This window comes from Macaca nemestrina, chromosome 20 (genome assembly GCF_043159975.1).
Source record: "Macaca nemestrina isolate mMacNem1 chromosome 20, mMacNem.hap1, whole genome shotgun sequence".
NCBI classification, from domain to species: domain Eukaryota; kingdom Metazoa; phylum Chordata; class Mammalia; order Primates; family Cercopithecidae; genus Macaca; species Macaca nemestrina.
In genome coordinates this window covers 15440123-15459327 of record NC_092144.1, presented here as the reverse complement: position 1 = coordinate 15459327, position 19205 = coordinate 15440123, and the positions used below count along the sequence as shown (strand labels likewise).

The window sequence follows — 19205 nt, the reverse complement described above, 5'->3', positions numbered from 1 at the left end:
CAAAGCCGACCGCCAAGAAGACAGTGAACACCAGAAGGAAAACGCTCTGCCGCAGCGCCGCGTGGAAGGGCAGGCGCCGAGTTGGCTCTACTTACGTATAATGAGGAAGACCAAAATACGCAGAAAGAAAGGTGAGAAGGAGACGCGCAGAAAGGCTGACGGGAGTATTAGGTGGTGGGGTAATGGGCTTTTCTCTCTCCTTCCTCTACTGTCTGCATTTTATGTCATGTGATTAGATTGAGGCCGGGAGGGAAAGTGCCATCATGAAATTCAAGGCGCTTGAATTGCAGCATTTCCAGCTTAACTCAGCTGGGGCTGCAGCCGGAGAGACGGGAGAACATGGAAAGTAGCGCCTGCCCTGAGCCCGCCTGGCGGAGCAGGTCAGTGCCAACCAGCTTGGCTCCAGAGCCATGCCCGGGCCTAGCCTCTCTGTGCACTGCGTACACCCAGCAAGCCCAGACTCAAGCCCTCAGAATCCTTAACACGGTGCCGGGGAAGTCATGCCGGTGCAGAGCTGGCCCAGGACATGGGCGGCTGGTGCAGGGCTCGGGAGGCTGTGCTGCTCTGGCCTACAGGCAGCCATGCCCCTTGATGGCAGGCAAGGCTGAGCCTGCACGGAAAGGGCCTGCACCTGCCGGAGTGGACGGGGCTCCTCCAGGGCCTGCATGGACAGGAGCCCCATCTCACATCAGTACTCGGGGGCAGCACAGAGAGGGAGAGGGCACTGCCCTGAGGTTGAAGACAGAGGCTGGTTCACAAACAAGAGGAAAGCAGAAAGGGGCCCAGGGGCCAAGTCAGCCTTTGACTCCTCCCGCTTTCCCTCCAGTCCTTGGCTCTCCGTCCACCCTTTCAGAAGTCCCAGGTGTGGGGGACACGGTGGCCACGGTCACCCCATCTCGAGGTGCAGGGGTCCTGCGGCACCCAGGCTGCCTTGCAGGGGGCATGTGGATGTCTGGACGGAGTGCTCACCGGGAAGGACTTGATGGACCACACGATCTCGCTGTTCTCGGGGACCCACTTGACGCTCCCCACCGTCGTCTTGAACTTGGGTGAGTCGGCATCATTGGGCACGGGAATGTGGATCTCCACGTTGTTGGCTGTTGACCGCCGCTTGAACTGGCTTTTGGCCTGCAGGCCAGGCCGATGTGGCCCAGGGTTATGGAGGCCAAAGTGAGCTAGCCCAGCCCCTCCAGGCCACATGTCCCTCAGCCTGGCCTGGGGAATCCTCCCTAGCCCCACTTCTCCAGGCACTACTCCTACCCTTGAGACTCTCCCAAGGCCTAATTTCAGGCGTTTCATCTTTGTCCTCCTGTCTGCTCAGCTTCCAAGGCTCCCCATCCCTCCCTCTGCCCTGCCCTCCTAGGACAATGTCTGTGTCCCAGGGCCAGGCTGCACTGGACAGGGTCACTGAGGGGCAGAGGTGCTCCACTGGGGGCAATACCTCTGGGAGTGTCCTGGATGCCTAGTTACAGGCCCCTCCCCACAAGTGGCACCATCTAGGAACAGGCCCCTCCCCACAAGTGGCACCATCTAGGAGCAGGCCCCAGGCGGTGTCTCCTCAGTGTCAGGCCACGCCTGCATCTGAGGCCACAGCGAGGGTGCATGGATGGCAGCCCTACGGCACCCCCAGCCCTCGGTCAGGCCCCCAGGACGGGCCAGAGACACCAGAAGGCCCTCAGTGGGTGGCCTCGGGCCCCCGCACCTTGATCATGTACTCGATGCGGCTGTGGGAGTGCTTCTCAATCACCGACTCGATCCATATCAAAGGCTTGACCTGCCGAGGAGGGCAGAGAGGGTGCTCACACCTGGCCGTGTTTGACAAAGGCCCATTTCAGAGAGGAAACCAAGGCCCAGGGCAAGGGGCCATCTGCCCAGCTGTTGGCCCAGGGCCCTGTGGGGAGTGCATGGCCAGCGTCAGGGAGGGTCAGGGCAGACAGGCCGAGGCAGCAGGGAGCTACTAGGGAGGCCTCGGTGCAAATGCAGAAAACATGCGCAGGGCCTGCTCTAGGGGGCTGCCTAGGAAAGAGGTGTGGTGGCCAAAGGGGTCTGTGCCCCTCAGAAAGCTCGGAGTCCCAGGTCCTCAGACTCCATCTCTGCGGAGCCAGGCAGCTCATGGAGCATGGGGTGGGGCCAGCCCCGGCGCCTGCCTGGGCTTCACCTCCTGGAGGTGAAGGGGAGGAGGCGGCCACCAACAGCCCAGCCCCGGGGCGGCGCACTCACGTGGGTGTTGAGGCGGTAGGACATGAGCTCGAACTCGCCGTCGGGCGGGATGAAGGAGATGGTGCGGTCGTTCTCGAAGCGTGATAGCCGCACACACTGGTGGAACTTCACATCCTCCAGCTCCACGGATTTGCTTTTGCCGCCTGGGGTCAGGGGTGAGGGTAGAACAGACCTGGGCCCTCCGGGTCACTCTCTCAGCAGTACTCCTACCCCCTGGGACCCACCCCAGCAGAGCAGGGCCCCCAGTCCACGCAGTAACAGCAGCCTGGGCCACAAACACCAAGGGGGCTGGGTCCCAAGACAACTGCCCCGTCACTCCTCATACTCCTGGGGTCCCGGGGGGCAGGGCTGGTGGGTCTGGTTCATGCTGAGTCTCCAGCGGCCACCCCAGGGCCCAGCCAGAGGATCTGCTCAGGACACGTTCACTGAATGATTGATCGATGGACTCGGCTGGGGGATGGCTCGGGGCTCCCCAAGGGCTCAGGCCCCGGCATCCACAGGGTCCTGGGTCTTCCTCGGTTTCCCACCTCACTGAGGGCTATGTGGGTGGGGCCTTGCCCAGCCCCAGGCGGGGAGCTGCCCTCATGGGCTGATGCCCAAGAAGCCCTCACTGGGCCAGGAACGGGGGCATGCCTAGCCACTGCACCCTCTTCCAGTGGCCTGTGACAGCTGAGAGGCGGGAGGCACAGTTTGCAAACCCAGGCCCTGAGCCCCTCTGACCCCGCCCTGCCGTGGGAAGTGTTACAGACCAGCGGCAGGAGCGAGAATCACCGTGTGTGGCCTTCACACAGCCCACACCTAGGGCCCAAGGTGAAGGGAGAACCTGGCCTGGGAGGGAGCGAGCAAGGCCTCAGCCTGAGCTCCAGCGGCCTGGGCAGTGCAGGGCAGGGTGCAAGACCTGGCATGTGAGGCCAGGTGATGGGGGCCTCCCAGCTGGACTGGAGGATTTCACTCCCCTGCGCCTTCTATGTCCCGGGATGGATGAATACTCTACACAGCTGTCTCAAGCAGCGTGAAATGCTGCTAAACCAAGTGCTTGAAACTAGCTTGTTCCTCTGCCTGGCCCAACCCTGCCCTGGGCTGTAATGTGCGTGCCCGGTGAAGCCGTCCTCATGGGCAGGGCCCTTGGCACAGGTACTCACGGCCCGTGTTGTCGAAGAGGACCTTGTCATTGAGGCCCAAGCGCAGCTCGGGCATGCCCGAGAGGAAGACCCGCATCTTGATGGAGCCCACGATCTCGCTGCGCAGGACGTTGCCATTGGCGCTGACCTGGGGGGGGTGGTGTGGGCGTGAGGGGAGGTCTGCAACTCACCAGCCACTGCCTCCTACCACGTCATGTGACCCTCTGGCCACCCCACTCTCAACGCCCTTCTCACCTCCAAGCCCATCTCTCTCCTGGGCATCCCCTGAGCTGGGGGAGTCCCAACTGTGGCTCAGGCCTACCCCCAACCCAAACCAACCCATGCCTGGCTGAGGGTCCCCAGGCTCACCCACCCCCTATTCCAGCCTTAACGCTGGGGCCCTGTGGACATGAGGTGGACACTGTGGGTCCTGCCCTCTAGGCCTCAGGCCACAATGGGGCTTGGTGATGCGTGCCTGGAGCCCCCTCTGAGAGTTCTCTCTCAGGCACCAGTCCCTCCCTCCTGAGAGCCCCCTGAATGCCCCGGGCCGACCTGGCAGCTGGTCCCTGTGCTGAATCAGCCTCGAGAGGCCATGAGCTCGGCTGGTCCCAAGCCAGGACCTTATGGTCCCTGCTCACCCAGTGGGCTGGGCTGGGGTCTCTTGGACCAGGCCAGACTTGCTTTTCTTGAATGCTGTTTCTCCTCTTGGCCTCCTGGGGAGGCCACTGGCCCCTCCACCCCAGGGCTTATGAGAGATGGCACTTCCTGGGTCCTGACCCCTTCCTGCTTCCCAGGGCCACCCTGAAGTGTGATAACACTTGATCCAAAATAATCAACTTAAATCCAGTCACAGTGGCTGACGCTGACAGCATTTCCACCACGCCAGGCATCGCTCCACACACGCCTCGACAACCTCTGGGGAAGGGACCGTGCGGAGATGACCTGAGGAGCTGTAACCCACTGCGCATGCCGAGATGCATCTGAAAGTGCAATTAAAAATCCACACCAGGGCGATGGTCCTGCATCTCCTAGCCTGTCCTGAGGGAGCCAAGATGCTGGAGCATCTCTTCTTGCATCCATTTGAGAAGTCAGGAAACAGGCACAGATCGGAGACCCCTTGCTGAGGGCACAGAGTGACAGGCAGAAAAATCGCAGGGGCTGCAGCCCTGGCCACCACTGCATACTGCCATGCTGCATGAGGCCATGCCCACACCAGCAAGTGGGCCAAAGGCCACCGACTTGGACACCTGGGGCCAGATGCTGGCTCCAGCCAGGCTAACACGGTGCAGGGCCTGTGTTTCCTGTCTGCAGAGTGGCAGGAGAGTCTGTGCAGTTTTCTGCATGATGTCCAAAAAGCACTGGGTAGACAAACAGACCCTCACCAGCTTGCCCCCTCTGAGAGAATCGGGAAAACTGAGGGGCCAAGCAAACGACAGCCTGGGGAGGGGCAGGGAACTGGACATGGCCCCAAGGGCTCTGGTTCTGTCACCTCCCCAGCCTCACCTCCTGGTGCTGTCCTGTCCTCATCTCACAAGCAGCTCCCTGATCCCATGGTGCACAACAGCTTCCCTGCGACTGCCTGCTTATCTGTCTCTGTCTCCCTGCTGCGGGAAGCCACGTGCGGCTGTGCGCCGCCATGTCCAGCACTGGAAACAGCGTGTGTGGCAGCAGGTGCTCAGTGGACACGCGGAGGCTCAGGAGCTCGGGACCCTCACCGGCCGGGGTTCCAGGAGCCCAAGCATTGGGATTTCGCCTGCCTCCTTCTTGGAGTGCCCTCTTCTCAACTGTGACAGCCCCTAATTCCCTTTGGGTGCTGCCTCCTCCTGAGGGAGTCGGGATTGTCCCCGCAGCCAGCTGTAACTAAACACATGAGGTCACGAATGCCGTGAAGGCAGGCCCAGGGAGTGGAGCTGAAAAGCCGCTCAGTCCATGAGGCTGATCTCAGCCCTGTGGGCAGCAATTGGGACCTTCTCAGCTGAGGTGTGACAAGCCACCCAGAACCGGTGCACTTCCCAGAGTGGGTGCTGAAGGGATGCTTGCTGAGGGCCCGGCTGTGTAAGTACGAGGCTCCACTCACATGATCGCAAATGGAGGCAAATGTTGACCCAGCTGCCAGCTCTGCAAGCCACTTAGGAAGGCGGCATTCTGACAGCTGCCTTTGTGCTGCCCCGTGTGGGGTGGAGCCACGTGCAGCAGCGCACTGTGGCAGGGACCCCCGCAGCCCCAGCGCTTCCCTGCTCGGCTCTCTCTAAGCTGTCCCCTGGGACTTGCCTTTGCACCCCAGGGCACCCAGATTTGGGCTCAATAAACCATCAGTCAAGGGTCCCCAGGGGAGAGGGGAACGTGGTTAGCAAGGCCACTGTCCCGTCCCATGGCTTAGAAAGTAAGAAAGCGAAGAGGTCTGCATGGAGCGCGCTGGAAGTCTTTCCGGGCAGCACTCTCCTTGGCAATTCCGTGTCTGGAGCCTCCGCCCTCCAGAAATCCCGGCCCAGGTCGCGGAGACACCCAAGTGCACACGTCTGGAGCTGAGCAAGTGTGCCCAATGCTGCACTGCCTGTGGCCGTCAGAAACGGGCGCCCGAGTGACCTGCATGACTGGATCGGCTGAGCCCATCACAGTCCACCCACACCGCAGGGATGAGGCCAGAGTGAACATAAAAGCGAGCGGCTGGCGAGGTGGGTCGGCTGGTGCCCCTTCCCCTGCCACTGACTACAGCTCTGAAACCTGGGCAGGCGGCTTGGCAGTTGCTGGAACACGGAGGACAGCAGCAGGTGGACCAGGGAAGAGCCCCGAACGCAGTGTCCCCACCGCCCCCATGAGAAAGTGCAGCAGCAGTCTGGAAGCAGAAGTGTGCACCACAGAGCACATGAGAGCCCAGTGGAGCCTCCAGGCCTGGCTCTGGGGCCAGAAGAGGAACTCCTGACTCTCCTGGAAAACACGGAAGTCCCCCGTCTCCCTGGTTCCTCGTGTCCCAGGCCCCGTGGTGCCAGCTACTGTTCCGAGGGGGTGGGGCAACCGCTGTCCTTTTCTCACTCTGTCCTCTCTCCATGTGGGCTGGGAAGTGGGCCCAATGGCAGATGTGTGCAACAGAGTAAACCGCAAGGTATCAGAAAAGTACTGGGTAGACGGCACAGAGCCAGAAGCTCAGGAAAGTCACCCCATGAAGTGCTTTATGTCTCCAGAACTCTCTAGAATCGAGCATGTGTGAATCCTGTGCGTATACCACACTCTGACTTACCAAAGACTTTGAGAACTGAACTAACTACCCCAGTTCCAGACTGGCCACTGGGCAGTGCACACCCAGGAGATTTGACCTGGAAATTTGACTGGGGCTTTAAGAACTGACGTGATGTTCATGGTCTACAGGTTGGGGGTTGGAACGTGTGGCCTAAAAGTAAGATTGGCTGTTGGCTAAAACAAAAATATCAATATTTCCCATATAGCTTAAGTAAGGCCTAGAATATCACCACATAATGCTCAAAAAGTCCAGGATGCAATCCAAAATTACTCAGCATACAAACAACCACGAAAATGTCAACTTGTCTAGAAACCCAATCAACCACTGTCAACACTTCGCAGATGTTGGGATTATCTGATGACTTTAAATGGCTATTTTTAAAACTGCAAATGCTTGCAACAAATGTTAAAATAGAAAGTCTCAGCAAAGAAACAGCTCATAAAGAAGAATCAACCAGGAGTTTGAGACCAGCCTGGGCAACATGGCAAGTCCTGGTCTCTACAAAATACAAAATAAAAAGAATTAGCCAGGCATGGTGGTGCATGCCTGTGGTCTCAGCTACTCAGCACACTCAGATGGGAAGATCATTTGAGCACAGGAGGTTGAGGCTGTAGTGAGCTATAACTGCACCACTATACTCCAGCCTGGGCAACAGAGTAAGACCGTATCTCAAAAAAAAAAAAAAAAGAGAGAGAGAGAGAGAGAGAAGAATCAAATGGAGAAATTTTAGAACTAAAAAATATAATAACTGAAATAAACAACTTGCTCGATGGACTTAATAGCAGAATGGAGGCCAGGTACAGTGGCTCATGCCTGTAACCCCAGCACTTTGGGAGATGAGGTGGGAAGATAATTTGCCCCAGGAGTTTGAGATCAGCCAGGGCAACACAGCAAGACCCTTATCTCTACAAATTTTTTTTTTAATTAGCCAGGCTTGGTGGCACACACCTGTAGTCCCAGCTACTCAGGAGGCTGAAGCAGAAGGATCACTTGAGCCTGGAGGTTGGGGCTACAGTGAACCATGCTTGCTCCATGGCTCTCCAGCCTGAATGACAGAGTGAGACCCTATCTCGGAAAAAAAAAAAAAAGCAGAATGGAGACAAATAAGAAAGGGACAATGGACCTATGAACTTAAAGACAGATCAATGTAAATTGTCCAATCTAACAGAGAGAAGAAAAGATAGAATAAAATAAGCAGCCTCGGGGACACATGAGACAATAACCAAAGGTCTTTCATGTCACTGGCGTCCTGAAGGAAGAGTCAAATGACAAAAACATATCTGGGGGCCAGGTGCGGTGGCTCATGCCTGTAATCCCAGCACTTTGGGAGGCCAAAGCATGTGGATCTCCTGAGGTTGGGAGCTCGAGACCAGCCTGATCAACATAGAGAAACCCCATCTCTACTAAAAATACAAAATTAGCCAGGTGTGGTGGCACATGCCTGTAATCCCAGCTACTCAGGAGGCTGAGGCAGGAGAATTACTTTGTAGAAAGCAAAAAAGTTCCTTTTCAAAGTTGCCCTTCTTATTAAAGAATAAATCGTAAGTGTTAGAAAGAATGTACATTCTATGTCCTTGTACTTTAACCAAAATATTTGTTTTAGACATAAGAGGTGTTAGATATAAGGGAATGAGTACATTCTATGTCCCTGTACTTTAACCAAGATATTTGTTTTTGATGTGAGAGATGTTAGATACAAGAGAATGAGTACATTCTATATCCTTGTACTGTAAGCAAGATATTTGTTTTTGACGTAAGAGATGTTAGATACAAGGGAATGAGCACATTCTATGTCCTTGTACTTTAACCAAGATAATTGTTTTTGACGTAAGAGATGTTAGATACAAGGGAATAAGCACATTCTATGTCCTTGTACTTTAACCAAAATATTTGTTTCAGACATAAGGATGTTAGATGTAAGGGAATGAGTACATTCTATGTCCTTGCACTTTAACCAAGATATTTATTTTAGATGTACGGGATGTTAGATATAAGGGAATGAGTCAACTTCCTCTTTTTCCTTTGTTCTCCCTTGCCTTTACCTATTTAGGAAAGTTTTAAGTTATTAGGCAGTCAGGTTTAGCTTAGATTGTGAGGTCTGGCTCCAGCCAATGGAGATAGGACACAGCAGCAGGGACAAGCTGCATAAGGGATAAAAATGGCTTCCCTCCTTTGTTCAGGTGTGCTCTCGCCATTGTTCCATCTGCAAGGAGCACCCTTTCTGCAGAAGGTAAATTTGCCTTGCTGAGAAAACTTTTTGTCTGAATGCTGATCTTTCCTTGCAGTACTGAGGAACAAGCATTCTGTTTCTGAATAAACATTTTACTTCTAACAGCTTAAACCTAGGAGGCAGAGGTTGCAGTGAGATGAGATTGTGCCACTGCACTCCAGGCTGGGCAACAAGAATGAAACTCTGTCTCAAAAAAACAAAACAAAACAAAAAAACAAAAAACCATATTTGAGGAAACAATGATGGAAAAATTCCCAATTTGATGAAAGACATAAACTTACAGATCCAAGAAGCTGAACAAATCCCAGACAGTAGAAACACAAAGATATGCACACCTCATCTAACTGCTGAAACTAAAGGCAAAGAAAAATCTGGAAAGCAGCCAGAGGACAATAACACATCACTTATATGGGAATAAAGATTTGGGGGACTGTGGATTTCTCACCAGAAATGATGGATGCCAGAAGGAAGTGACATCACATATTGAAGTGCTAAACAAAAACCGTCAATTCATAAGTCCATATCCAGTGAAAACAGCCTTCAGGGATAAAGGTAAAATATAAAGACATTCTTAAAGGAAAACCAAGGGAATCTGTAGCCAGTAGACCTCTTCTACAAGAATGGCTTTTTAAAAAAACCTTTTTAGGGCTGGGTACGGTGGCTCACGCCTGTAATCCCAGCACTTTGGGAGGCTGGGGTGAGCAGATCACTTGAGGTCAGGAGTTTGTGACCAGCCCAGCCAACAAGGTGAAATCCTGTCTCTACTAAAAATACAAAAACTACCCGGGCATGGTGGTGCATGCCTGTAATCTTATCTATATGGGAGGCTGAGGCTGGAGAATCGCTTGAACCTGGGAGGCAGAGGTTGTGGTGAGCTGAAATTGCGCCACTGTGCTCCAGCCTGGGTGACAGAGAGAGACTGTATCAAAAACAAAAACAAAAACTAGCTGGGCATGGAGGCACATGGCTATAGTTCCAGTTACTCGGGAGGCTGAGGCGGGATGATCACTTGAGCAGGATGATCACTTGAGTCAAAGTGTAGTGAGCTGTGATCACGCTACTGCCCTCCAGTCTGGGCAACAGAGCAAAACCCCGTCTCAAAAAAAAAAAAAAAAAACTTTTTTTTTGAAATTCATGGTTAAAAGCATTTTGTAAAATAAATCTCCAGGCTTGGATAGTTTCAGTGGTGAATTCTAACAAATGTTTAAATAATTAACATGGATTCTATAAAATGTCTTCCAGAAAAAAGAAGAGGAAAAAACACTTCCTCCATTACCTTGATACCAAAACCAGATAAAAACATTACAAAAAAGAGAAAATTACAAACCAGTATCTCTTATGAGTGTAGAATCACCTGAGGTAAGGAGTTCGACACCAGCCTGGCCAACATGGTGTAACCCCATATCTACTAAAAATATAAAAATTAGCTGGGCATGGTGGTGGGTACCTGTAATCCCAGCTACTCAAGAGGCTAAGGCAGGAGAATAGTTTGACCTGGGAAGGCAGAGGTTGCAGTGAACAGAGATCATGCCATTGCACTCCAGCCTGGGTGACAGGGCAAGACTCCATCTCAAAAACAAAACAAAACAAAATAAAAAAGGCCGGGTGCACTGGCTCACGCCTGTAATCCCAGCACTTTAGGAGGCCAAGGCAGGTGGATCACGAGGTCAAGAGATGGAGACCATCCTGGCTAACACAGTGAAACCCTGTCTCTACTAAAAATACAAAAACAAAATTAGCCAGGCATGGTGGCACGTGCCTGTAGTCCCAGCTACTAGGGAGACTGAGGCAGGAGAATCACTTGAACCTGGGAGGCAGAGGTTGCAGTGAGCTGAGATCATGCCATTGCGCTCCAGCCTGGGCTATGCAGCAAGACTCTATCTCAAAAAAAAAAAAAAAAAAAAAAAAGAAAGAAAGAAAAGGCCATTACCAGCCACTACAAAAACACACTTAAGTATACAGACAAGTGACACTATAGAGCAACCACACAAACAAGTCAGCATAATGAACAGCTAACAACACAATGACAGGATCAAATACACACATATCAATACCAACCTTGAATGTAAATGGGCTAAACGCCCCAATTGAAAGGCACAGAGTGGCAAGAGCTGGATAAAGAAGTAAGACCAAATGATATGCTGCCTTTAAGACACCCATCTTGGCTGGGTGCAGTGGCTCATGCCTGTAATATCCCAGCACTTTGGGAGGCCGAGGCAGGTGGATCACTTGAGGTCAGGAGTTCGAGACCAGCATGGCCAACATGGTGAAACCCCATCTCTACTAAAAATACAAAACTTAGCCAGGTGTGGTGGCGCATGCCTGTAATCCCAACTACTCAGGAGGCTGAGGCAGGAGAATTGCTTGAATCTGGGGGGCAGAGGTTGCAGTGAGCCGAGATTGCACCACTGCACTCCAGCCTGGGCAACACAGCAAGACTCTGCCTCGAGAGAAAAAAAAAAAAAAAAGGCCCATCTCAGATGCAATAACCCTCATAGACTCAAAATGGAGAAAAGTCTACCAAGCAAATAGAAAACAGACAAAAACAGAGTAGCAATCTTAATTTCAGACAAAACAGACTTTAAGCCAACAAAGATAGAAAAAAGACAGAGAAGGGCATTGCATAATAAGGGATTCAATTCAACAAGATCTAACTATCCTAAATAAATATGCAGCCAACAGGAGCACCCAGATTCATAAAGCAAGTTCTTAGAGACCTACAAGGAGACTCAGACTCCCACACAGTAACAATGGGAGACTTCAACACCCCACTGACCGTATTAGACAGATCAGTGAGGCAGAAAATTAACAAAGATATCCAGGACCTTAACTCAGCACTGGATCAACTGAACCTGACAGATGTCTACAGAACTCTCCACCCAAAAACAAGAGAATATATCTGATCTGTACATGGCATATACTCTAAAAACAACCACACAATTGGACATAAAACAATCCTCAGCAAATGCAAAAGAACCAAAAGCATACCAGCCACTCTCTCAGACCACAAATCAATAAAAATAGAATTCAAAACTAAGAAAATCGCTCAAAGCCATACAATTACATGGAAATTAAACAACCTGCTCCCGAATGACTTTTGGGTAAATAATGAAATTAAGGCAGATGTCAAGAAATTATTTGAAATGAATGAGAACAAAGATACAACAGACCAGAATCTCTGGGACACAGCTAAGGCAGTGTTAAGAGAAATTTACAGCACTACATGCCCACATCAAAAAGTTGGAAAGATCTCAAATTAACAACCTAACATCACAACTAAAAGAACTCATGAAGCAAAAGCCTCCACCTCTAAAGCTAGCAGAAGACAAGAAATAACCAAAATCACAGCTGAACTGAAGAAGACTGAGACACAAAAACACCATTCAAAACATCAACTAAGCCAGGAGCTGGTGTTTTAAAAGAATGAATAAGATACACAGGCTGTTAGTTAGACTAATAACAAAAAAAAAAAAAATCAAATAAATACAATTAGAAACGAAAAAGGGGATATTACCATTGATCCTGCAGAAATAGAAATAACCCTCAGAGACTATTATTAACACTTCTATGCACACTAACTAGAAAATCTAGAAGAAATGGATAATTTCCTGGACACATATACCCTTTCAAGATGGAACCAGGGAGAAACTGAATCTCTGAACAGACCAATAATGAGCTCCAAAATTGAATCAGTAATAAATAGCCTACCCACCAAAAAAAGCCCTGGACCAGATGGATTCACAGCTGAATTCTATCAGATGTACAAAGAAGAGCTGGTACCATTCCTACTGAAATGATTCCAAAAAAATGAGGAGGAGGGACTCCTTCCCAACTCATTCTGTGAGGCCAGCATCATCCTGATATCAAAACCTGGCAGAGATACAACAACAAAAAAACTTCAGGCCAATATCCTTTATGAACATTGATGCAAAAATCCTCAACAAAATACTAGCAAACTGAATCTAGCAGTACATCAAAAAGCTAATCCACCACAAACAAGAAGGCTTTTACCCCTGGGATTCAAGGTTGGTTCAATATATGCAAATCAATAAACATGATTCATCACATAAACTGAACTGCAGGCAGAAACTACATGATCATCTCAATAGATGCAGAAAAGGCTTTTGATAAAATTCAACATCTCTTCATGTTAAAAACTCTCAACAAACTACGGTTTTTTGGGTTTTTGTTTTTGTTTTTTTTTTTTTGGAGACAGGGCCTTGCTCTGTCGCCCAGGCTGGAGTGCAGTGGCACAATCTGGACTCACTGCAACCTCCGCCTCTGGGGCTCAAGTGATCCTCTCCCACCTCAGCCACCCGAGTAGCTGGGATCACAGGCACACATCACCACAGCTGGCTAATTTTCCTATTTTTAGTATAGCGTGAGCTACCATGCCCAGCCAACGAGCTAGGTTTTGAAGGAACATACCTAAAATAATAAGCGCCATCTACGACAAATCCACAGCCACCATCATACTGAATGGGCAAAAGCTGGAAGCATCCCCCCCCTGAAAAGCAGCATAAGACAAAGATGCCCTCTCTCACCACTCGTATTCAATATAGTACTGGGGGCCGAGCATGGTGGCTGACTCCTGTAATCCCAACACTTTGGGAGGCTGAGGCAGGCAGATCACCTGAGGTCAGGAGTTCGATACCACCCTGGCCAACATGGTAAAACCCTGTTTCTACTAAAAATACAAAAATTAGCCGGGCACAGTGGCATGCGCCTGTAATCCCAGCTACCTGGGAGGCTGAGGCTGGAGAATCACTTGAACCCGGGAGGCGGAGGTTGCACTGAGCCAAGATCATGCAACTTGTACTACAGCCTGGGCTACAAAGTGAGACTCTGGCTAAAACAAACAAACAAACAAACAAACAAACAAAAAACACTACTAAGAGAATAAAAAGATAAGCTACAGACTGGGAGGAAATACTTGCAAATCACCTATCTGACAGAGGACTTCTATCTGGACATACATAGAATTGTCAAGGCTCAACTATACAAAAATAACCCAATTTTAAAATGCTAAAAAGATGCACAGAGACACTTCTCCAAAGAGGATATACAGATGACAAAGAAACATGTAAAGCAATGCTCAACATTATTAGCCATTAAGAAAATGCAACAGGCCAGCGCAGTAGCTCACACCTGTAATCCCAGCACTTAGGGAGGCAGAGGCAGGTGGATCATCTGAGGTCAGGAGTTCGAGACCAGCCTGGCCAACATGGTGAAACCCTGTCTCTAGTAAAAATACAAAAATTAGCCGGGCCTGGTGGTGGGCGCCTGTAATCCCAGCTACTCGGGAGGCTGAGGCAGGAGAATCGCTTGAGCCTGGGAGGCAGAGGTTGCAGTGAGTGGAGATAGCGGCATTGCACTGCAGCCTGGGCGACAACAGCGAGACTGCATCTCAAAAAAAAAAAAAAAAAAAAAAAAAACCACCCAACTATGCTGAGATACTACTATATACCTATTAGGATGACAAAAATAAAACTACTGACCAAGGATGTGGGGTCATCACAACCCTCATCTGCTGCTGGTGAGAATGCAAAACGGCAATGGTTTGGCAGTTTCTTATAAAGGTAAACATACACTTACCGTGTGACCCAGCCATCCCACTCCTGGGTATTTACCCTAGAGAGATGAAAACTTATGTCCACACATAAACCTGGACACGACATGTTTCTAGCAACTCTATTGACAATTGCCAAAGATTGGAAAACCACCCAAATGTCCTTCTGTGGTTCAGAACAGAAAATAAATATAAATAAATATAAAAGGGAACAGACTTTTGATACACAAAACAATTGGATTTGGATGAATTGCCAAGAATTAGAAGGAGTTAAAGAAGCCAGACTCGAGAGCTCATGACTGTATGACGCCATTCATATGACAATCTCAGAAAGACAGCTACAGTGACATATGATGCTGTTCATGTGACAATCACAACACGATGAAGACTCCAGTGACGGAAAATAGATCGATGGTGGCCAGGAAATGGGCAAGAGGGGAGGGTGGAGCTACGAAGCGGCAACATGAGGAGGTTTTGAGGTTCTGTGTCTTGGGTGTGGTGATGGGTACACAAATCTGCACAAGCGCCAAAATTCATTTTCAAAATGTCAACTTTCCTCATAATTAAAAAAACTAAAAAAAAAAAAACAACAAATATATACAAAACAGTAACACTGAACGCAAAATCAAAACCCAAACGACAACAAAAAAATAAGTTACAGGAGAACCACATCTTATGATCTCAGGTTTATACAAAAACCAACATACTTGTTTCTGTCTATCTACAGAATGAGGCCCGAGAGGCTGGCGGTGAATAAATCCTAATCTTTCTGATTATAGGAGCCCTTTGGTTTCTTTTTTTTTTTCTTTTTTCTGTACATGGTGACTGATAAGAGTCCTTCACTTTCTAACCTCATATCCTGCTTCTAATTTTTAAAAATAATGTGCATGTATGGATTCTCAGTCAGCATAAATGCTAATAAAGATAAAACAAGCTTTAGCCGAGCATGGTGGTGGGCGCCTGTAATCCCGGCTACTCAGGAGGCTGAGGCAGGAGAATCGCCTGAACCTGGGAGGCGGAGGTTGCAGTGAGCCGAGACTGCACCACTGCACTCCAGCCTGGGCAACAGAATGAGACTCGGTCTCAAAAAAAAGATAAGACAAACTCACATTTCAATGAGTGGCCCAAATGGAATCCTGCTATCTGTTACCACACAGAATGGCTCTTGGGGCTTTGCCAGTTTAAAAATGCTGTGTTTATTTCTATCGTGGAGGAGATAAAACCCTACAGAAGAAGGAAAGAAAGGAGGCCTACCAAGAGGTTGACAGACTCGATGACGTCCAGGAACACCTCATTCTTCCGATACTTGATGCCTTCGGACCGCCAGGACACCGCGTTGGTGACGGTGGCTGGGGGCCGCGGGGCCCCTGTTTCCAGCTTGTGGCCTTCCTGAGTGATGTACCTGTGGGGCCACATGCTCAGAGTGAAGCAGGTGGCACCTGCACCAACGCCACAGCTTCTGGCCCTGATATTTCGGCAGGGTCAGAGCGGGTGCAGGGCAGGTTCTGGCCACCTTGAAAACAGCCCCTGGATTTCAGCAGCTCCAGAAAAGGCAGCCTGTGGTTTCACGTGGGGCTGCTTCATTCAGGAAGATCTTCACAATTTCCAAAACCCAATACACTCAAGTTATAGAGTCTAAAGTGCTCATTTGGGGGGGCCAAGAAGACCATGTTGGGGAGGAAAATAAGAACTGGGTGGAGCTGCTTCCCATCCCCGCTGAGCATGCGGATGGAACTGCCGCCTCGGAGCGTAACCTGGTGACCCCATTCCGCTGAGGGAGCAGCCGGTGCAGTGGTTAGGAACACAGGCTTCTCGGGGAGTCTGTTTGCTTGACCCCCTGTAAAACGGGGAGACGGTAAATGGGGAGGCTATGAATCGAGTGAATGTGAAGTGCTGGGGCCTGGCCCCCAGGAAGCACTTAATTCACGTTGCTTACTATCTGAAGGGCAGGATTCCAAAGAGGGGAGATTTCGATCAAGTCTCATTTTATGACAGTAAAAACAAAGGAGCTACCTTAGTAGCGAGGGACTGAGGGCATCTGTGCGGATGGAGAGTAAAGATGAGGAGCAGGAAAAGCACTGTTATGTGGGGGTGTAGAGGAGGAAACGAATTAAAACCACTAAGCAACTTAGTAAAAACCCGAATACGGCTGGAGGTGGAAGGCAGGTGGGGGACAACACAAACACAAATTTGCCCCTTCTGTTTCCACACCTGAGGACATCAATATCATGACACTGCCCAGGCCTTGCCCCAGGCCCCACCCTTGCCCACTCACTCCTGCAGGATCTTGCTGTCGGTGGTCTGGGGGTAGCCGAAGTCCATGAGCTCATCCAGCAGCTCGTAGATGATGACAAAGTTGTCCCGGATGCTCTCCTCCTCCAGCTCCTTGAAGTACTCGGAAAACACCTGTGGCGGGGAGGGAGGGAGGGAGGGACGAGAGGCAGATCGTTGAGCAGACAGATGAGGAATGAATGAACGCTTGCACACATTCATTTGCCCACTAAGTCCTACCAACAGCCCACTTCCCAGGCTCAGTGGCGTGCTACAGGCCCTGGACCCAGGTAATGGGGCAGGAGGACAGCAGTGGTTGGCTGTGGGGTGGGACCAGTCTGGAGCTGCTACAGATGTCCCCGTTCTCTTCCCTGCCCAGACACCCCCAGGCAGGGAGTCCCTCCTGAGCAACTGTAACTGTCATCCCTTCCTGAGTCTGGAGTGACTCAGGCGAGGACCTGATGAGCTACCATCTTCCCCATTTCAATGGAAAGCTCAGAAGGTTAAGGAAGGGACGCCAAAGAAGAGGGGCTGTTAGAAGCACTTTTGCAGGCACGAATGCTGAAGGAAGGGGCGTCACTAAAGCAGAAAGGAACTGCCCAACCCTTGGGTGAGGACCTTCCCCTTCCCTCATCCCCCATCCTCTGATCTGCTGACCCCATGCGCTTTAGGACTGTGATCGCCCGGCCTCTGCTTGGAAATCACAGGTGTCATAGCCAGGCCCAGCCCTGCCTGTGACAGCACCACGGGTCCAGTGAAGGCAGCCCTTGGCCTGCACGTGGGGCCTTCCCAGATGACCCTCAGCTCCTTCCCCAAGCCCTCACCGCCCAGGCTTGCCCCTGTTCCCCAACATTCTGCACAGGTGGCATCAGTGAGGGATGAAAGCTTTCCCAGGCCCAGCACAGGCCTCCTGGGTCCTATTCCCCACTTTCTTGAGCCCCAGAGCCCGCCCCGGCCAGGCTCATCCTCTCCAGGAAGCCAGCAGCAGCCTCCTTACTGGCTTCCAGGCTGCCTTCAAGTCCTCCTTCTGCTCAGCAGCCAGAGAGGCTGCTTTAGATCAAACCATGTCTCGTCAGTCTCCTGCTTAAAGCCCTCCACCACCTTTCATCAGAAGTGGAACAAAATCCACACTCCTGTATAACCTGCCCTCTTCCCAGCTGACCTCAGCTTTATACTCTGCCAAAGGCATGCCGGCCTCCCTGGCCGCACCACACACACACCTGTCCCAGGACCTTTGCCCTGGCTGCTGTCTGCATCTCACTGGCAGCCTGGGCCTGGCGTGTCAGCTCTCTCCAAGGTGGGCCTCGGGCATCTGTGCCTTGAGAGCCCCCTGGGACATTCTAAGCTGGCTCAGCTCTGCAGCTCTGCTGGTTATTCCAGCCCCATCAGCTGGTCACCCCATATCCTTCCAAAGCTGGCTGGGGGACTTGCTTGTCCCTTCCAGGGTCAGGGCACCACTGCTCAGCCCCACCTTCTCCTGTTCACTTTCCTTTCTTCCCCGGGGTCAGGGAGCAACACGAGCTACAGAATTCCACAGGCATGGCGGCGGGGTTTGGGGCTCCCCTTTGCCACTTCCTGGGGTTCCAGCCCCAGCACTCTCTAGGGAGGCCACGGCTGTCTCTAAGGTGGCCGGGTATGGGGAGGTCCACAAGCAGAGCCAAGACAGCTGCCACTCAAGCCCACAGCCCCGCTGAGCGAGACTCACCTGCACCACCTTATAGAGGAAGGAGAAGACCAGCGACACGCACGCATTCTTCTTGGATGTGGCAACCACTGCACGGTGGTCACAGTTAAGGAGCATTCAGAGGCTGGGGCTGCTGCCTGGAAGATCCCGGTTCATGGAGGGACCCTCTAACCCTCACAACCCTCAGAGCCTTCCCTACCCCCACTCCCAGCCGTTTACCTGGCCCATGGTCGGCTACCAAGCTCCTGGTCTAAGCTACACCTGGGACACAGGAGTCACCAGAAGGACATGCTCCCAGGCCCCAGGGAGCACTCACCGACATAGAGAATCACAGGGATGGCAGGTGGCACAGGGCACCTGTCCCAGTGGCTGGGTGAGGAGTTGCCCTGAGCAGGGAGGGAGTGAGGCTCATTCCAGGAGCAGAAAGCAGGACACACTGGCCCTGCTCCTCCAAAGCCGACACCTCGTCATGACCCTGATGAGGTCCAGGGTCCCCTGGCCAGACTCTGCGGCAAGTAGCCAGGGCCAATTCTGGCTTCAGCCCTTCCTGTCTTTGGTAACACAAGCCTTGGCCCATGAAATAAACCTTTCTAGAGAAACCTCAATATTTCTCTCCTGTGTAATGGGGGCCTGTGAATGAACTCACCAAGGCAATGTACGTGAGATGTCTGGCACAGATGCTCCCTTCTGCCACGGGAGCCAGCCCCTGCCGCCCAGGGTCAGTGTGTGCTGGGCGCTTCCTGTTCCTTTTTCCCTAATGGGCCCCCAGAGAAGGCTGGTTCTTCCTCTGTAGGCCCACGCACTGCACCCCGGACATCCCTGTTCACAGCATGTCTGTGCCGCCTGGCTTGTCTGCCCAGCGGCGAGCTCTA

General features: G+C 51.5%; 1 protein-coding gene across 2 annotated transcripts in view; it reads right to left on the bottom strand.

Annotated features, from left to right (window-relative positions):
• LOC105493436 (adaptor related protein complex 1 subunit mu 1) overlaps positions 1–19205 on the bottom strand; it is a 31997-nt gene that overhangs the window by 5452 nt on the left and 7340 nt on the right. Inside the window, exons 3-10 of one of the 2 annotated variants that reach the window (XM_011761116.2) lie at positions 18355–18422; positions 16654–16784; positions 15633–15780; positions 14405–14440; positions 3363–3489; positions 2221–2363; positions 1703–1774; positions 970–1128 (exon numbers count right to left, since the gene is read on the bottom strand). In XM_011761116.2, coding sequence (XP_011759418.2) covers positions 970–1128; positions 1703–1774; positions 2221–2363; positions 3363–3489; positions 14405–14440; positions 15633–15780; positions 16654–16784; positions 18355–18422 — 884 coding nt within the window. The remainder of the gene's footprint in view (positions 1–969; positions 1129–1702; positions 1775–2220; positions 2364–3362; positions 3490–14404; positions 14441–15632; positions 15781–16653; positions 16785–18354; positions 18423–19205) is intronic. The other variant, XM_011761170.2, reaches the window with a different exon arrangement.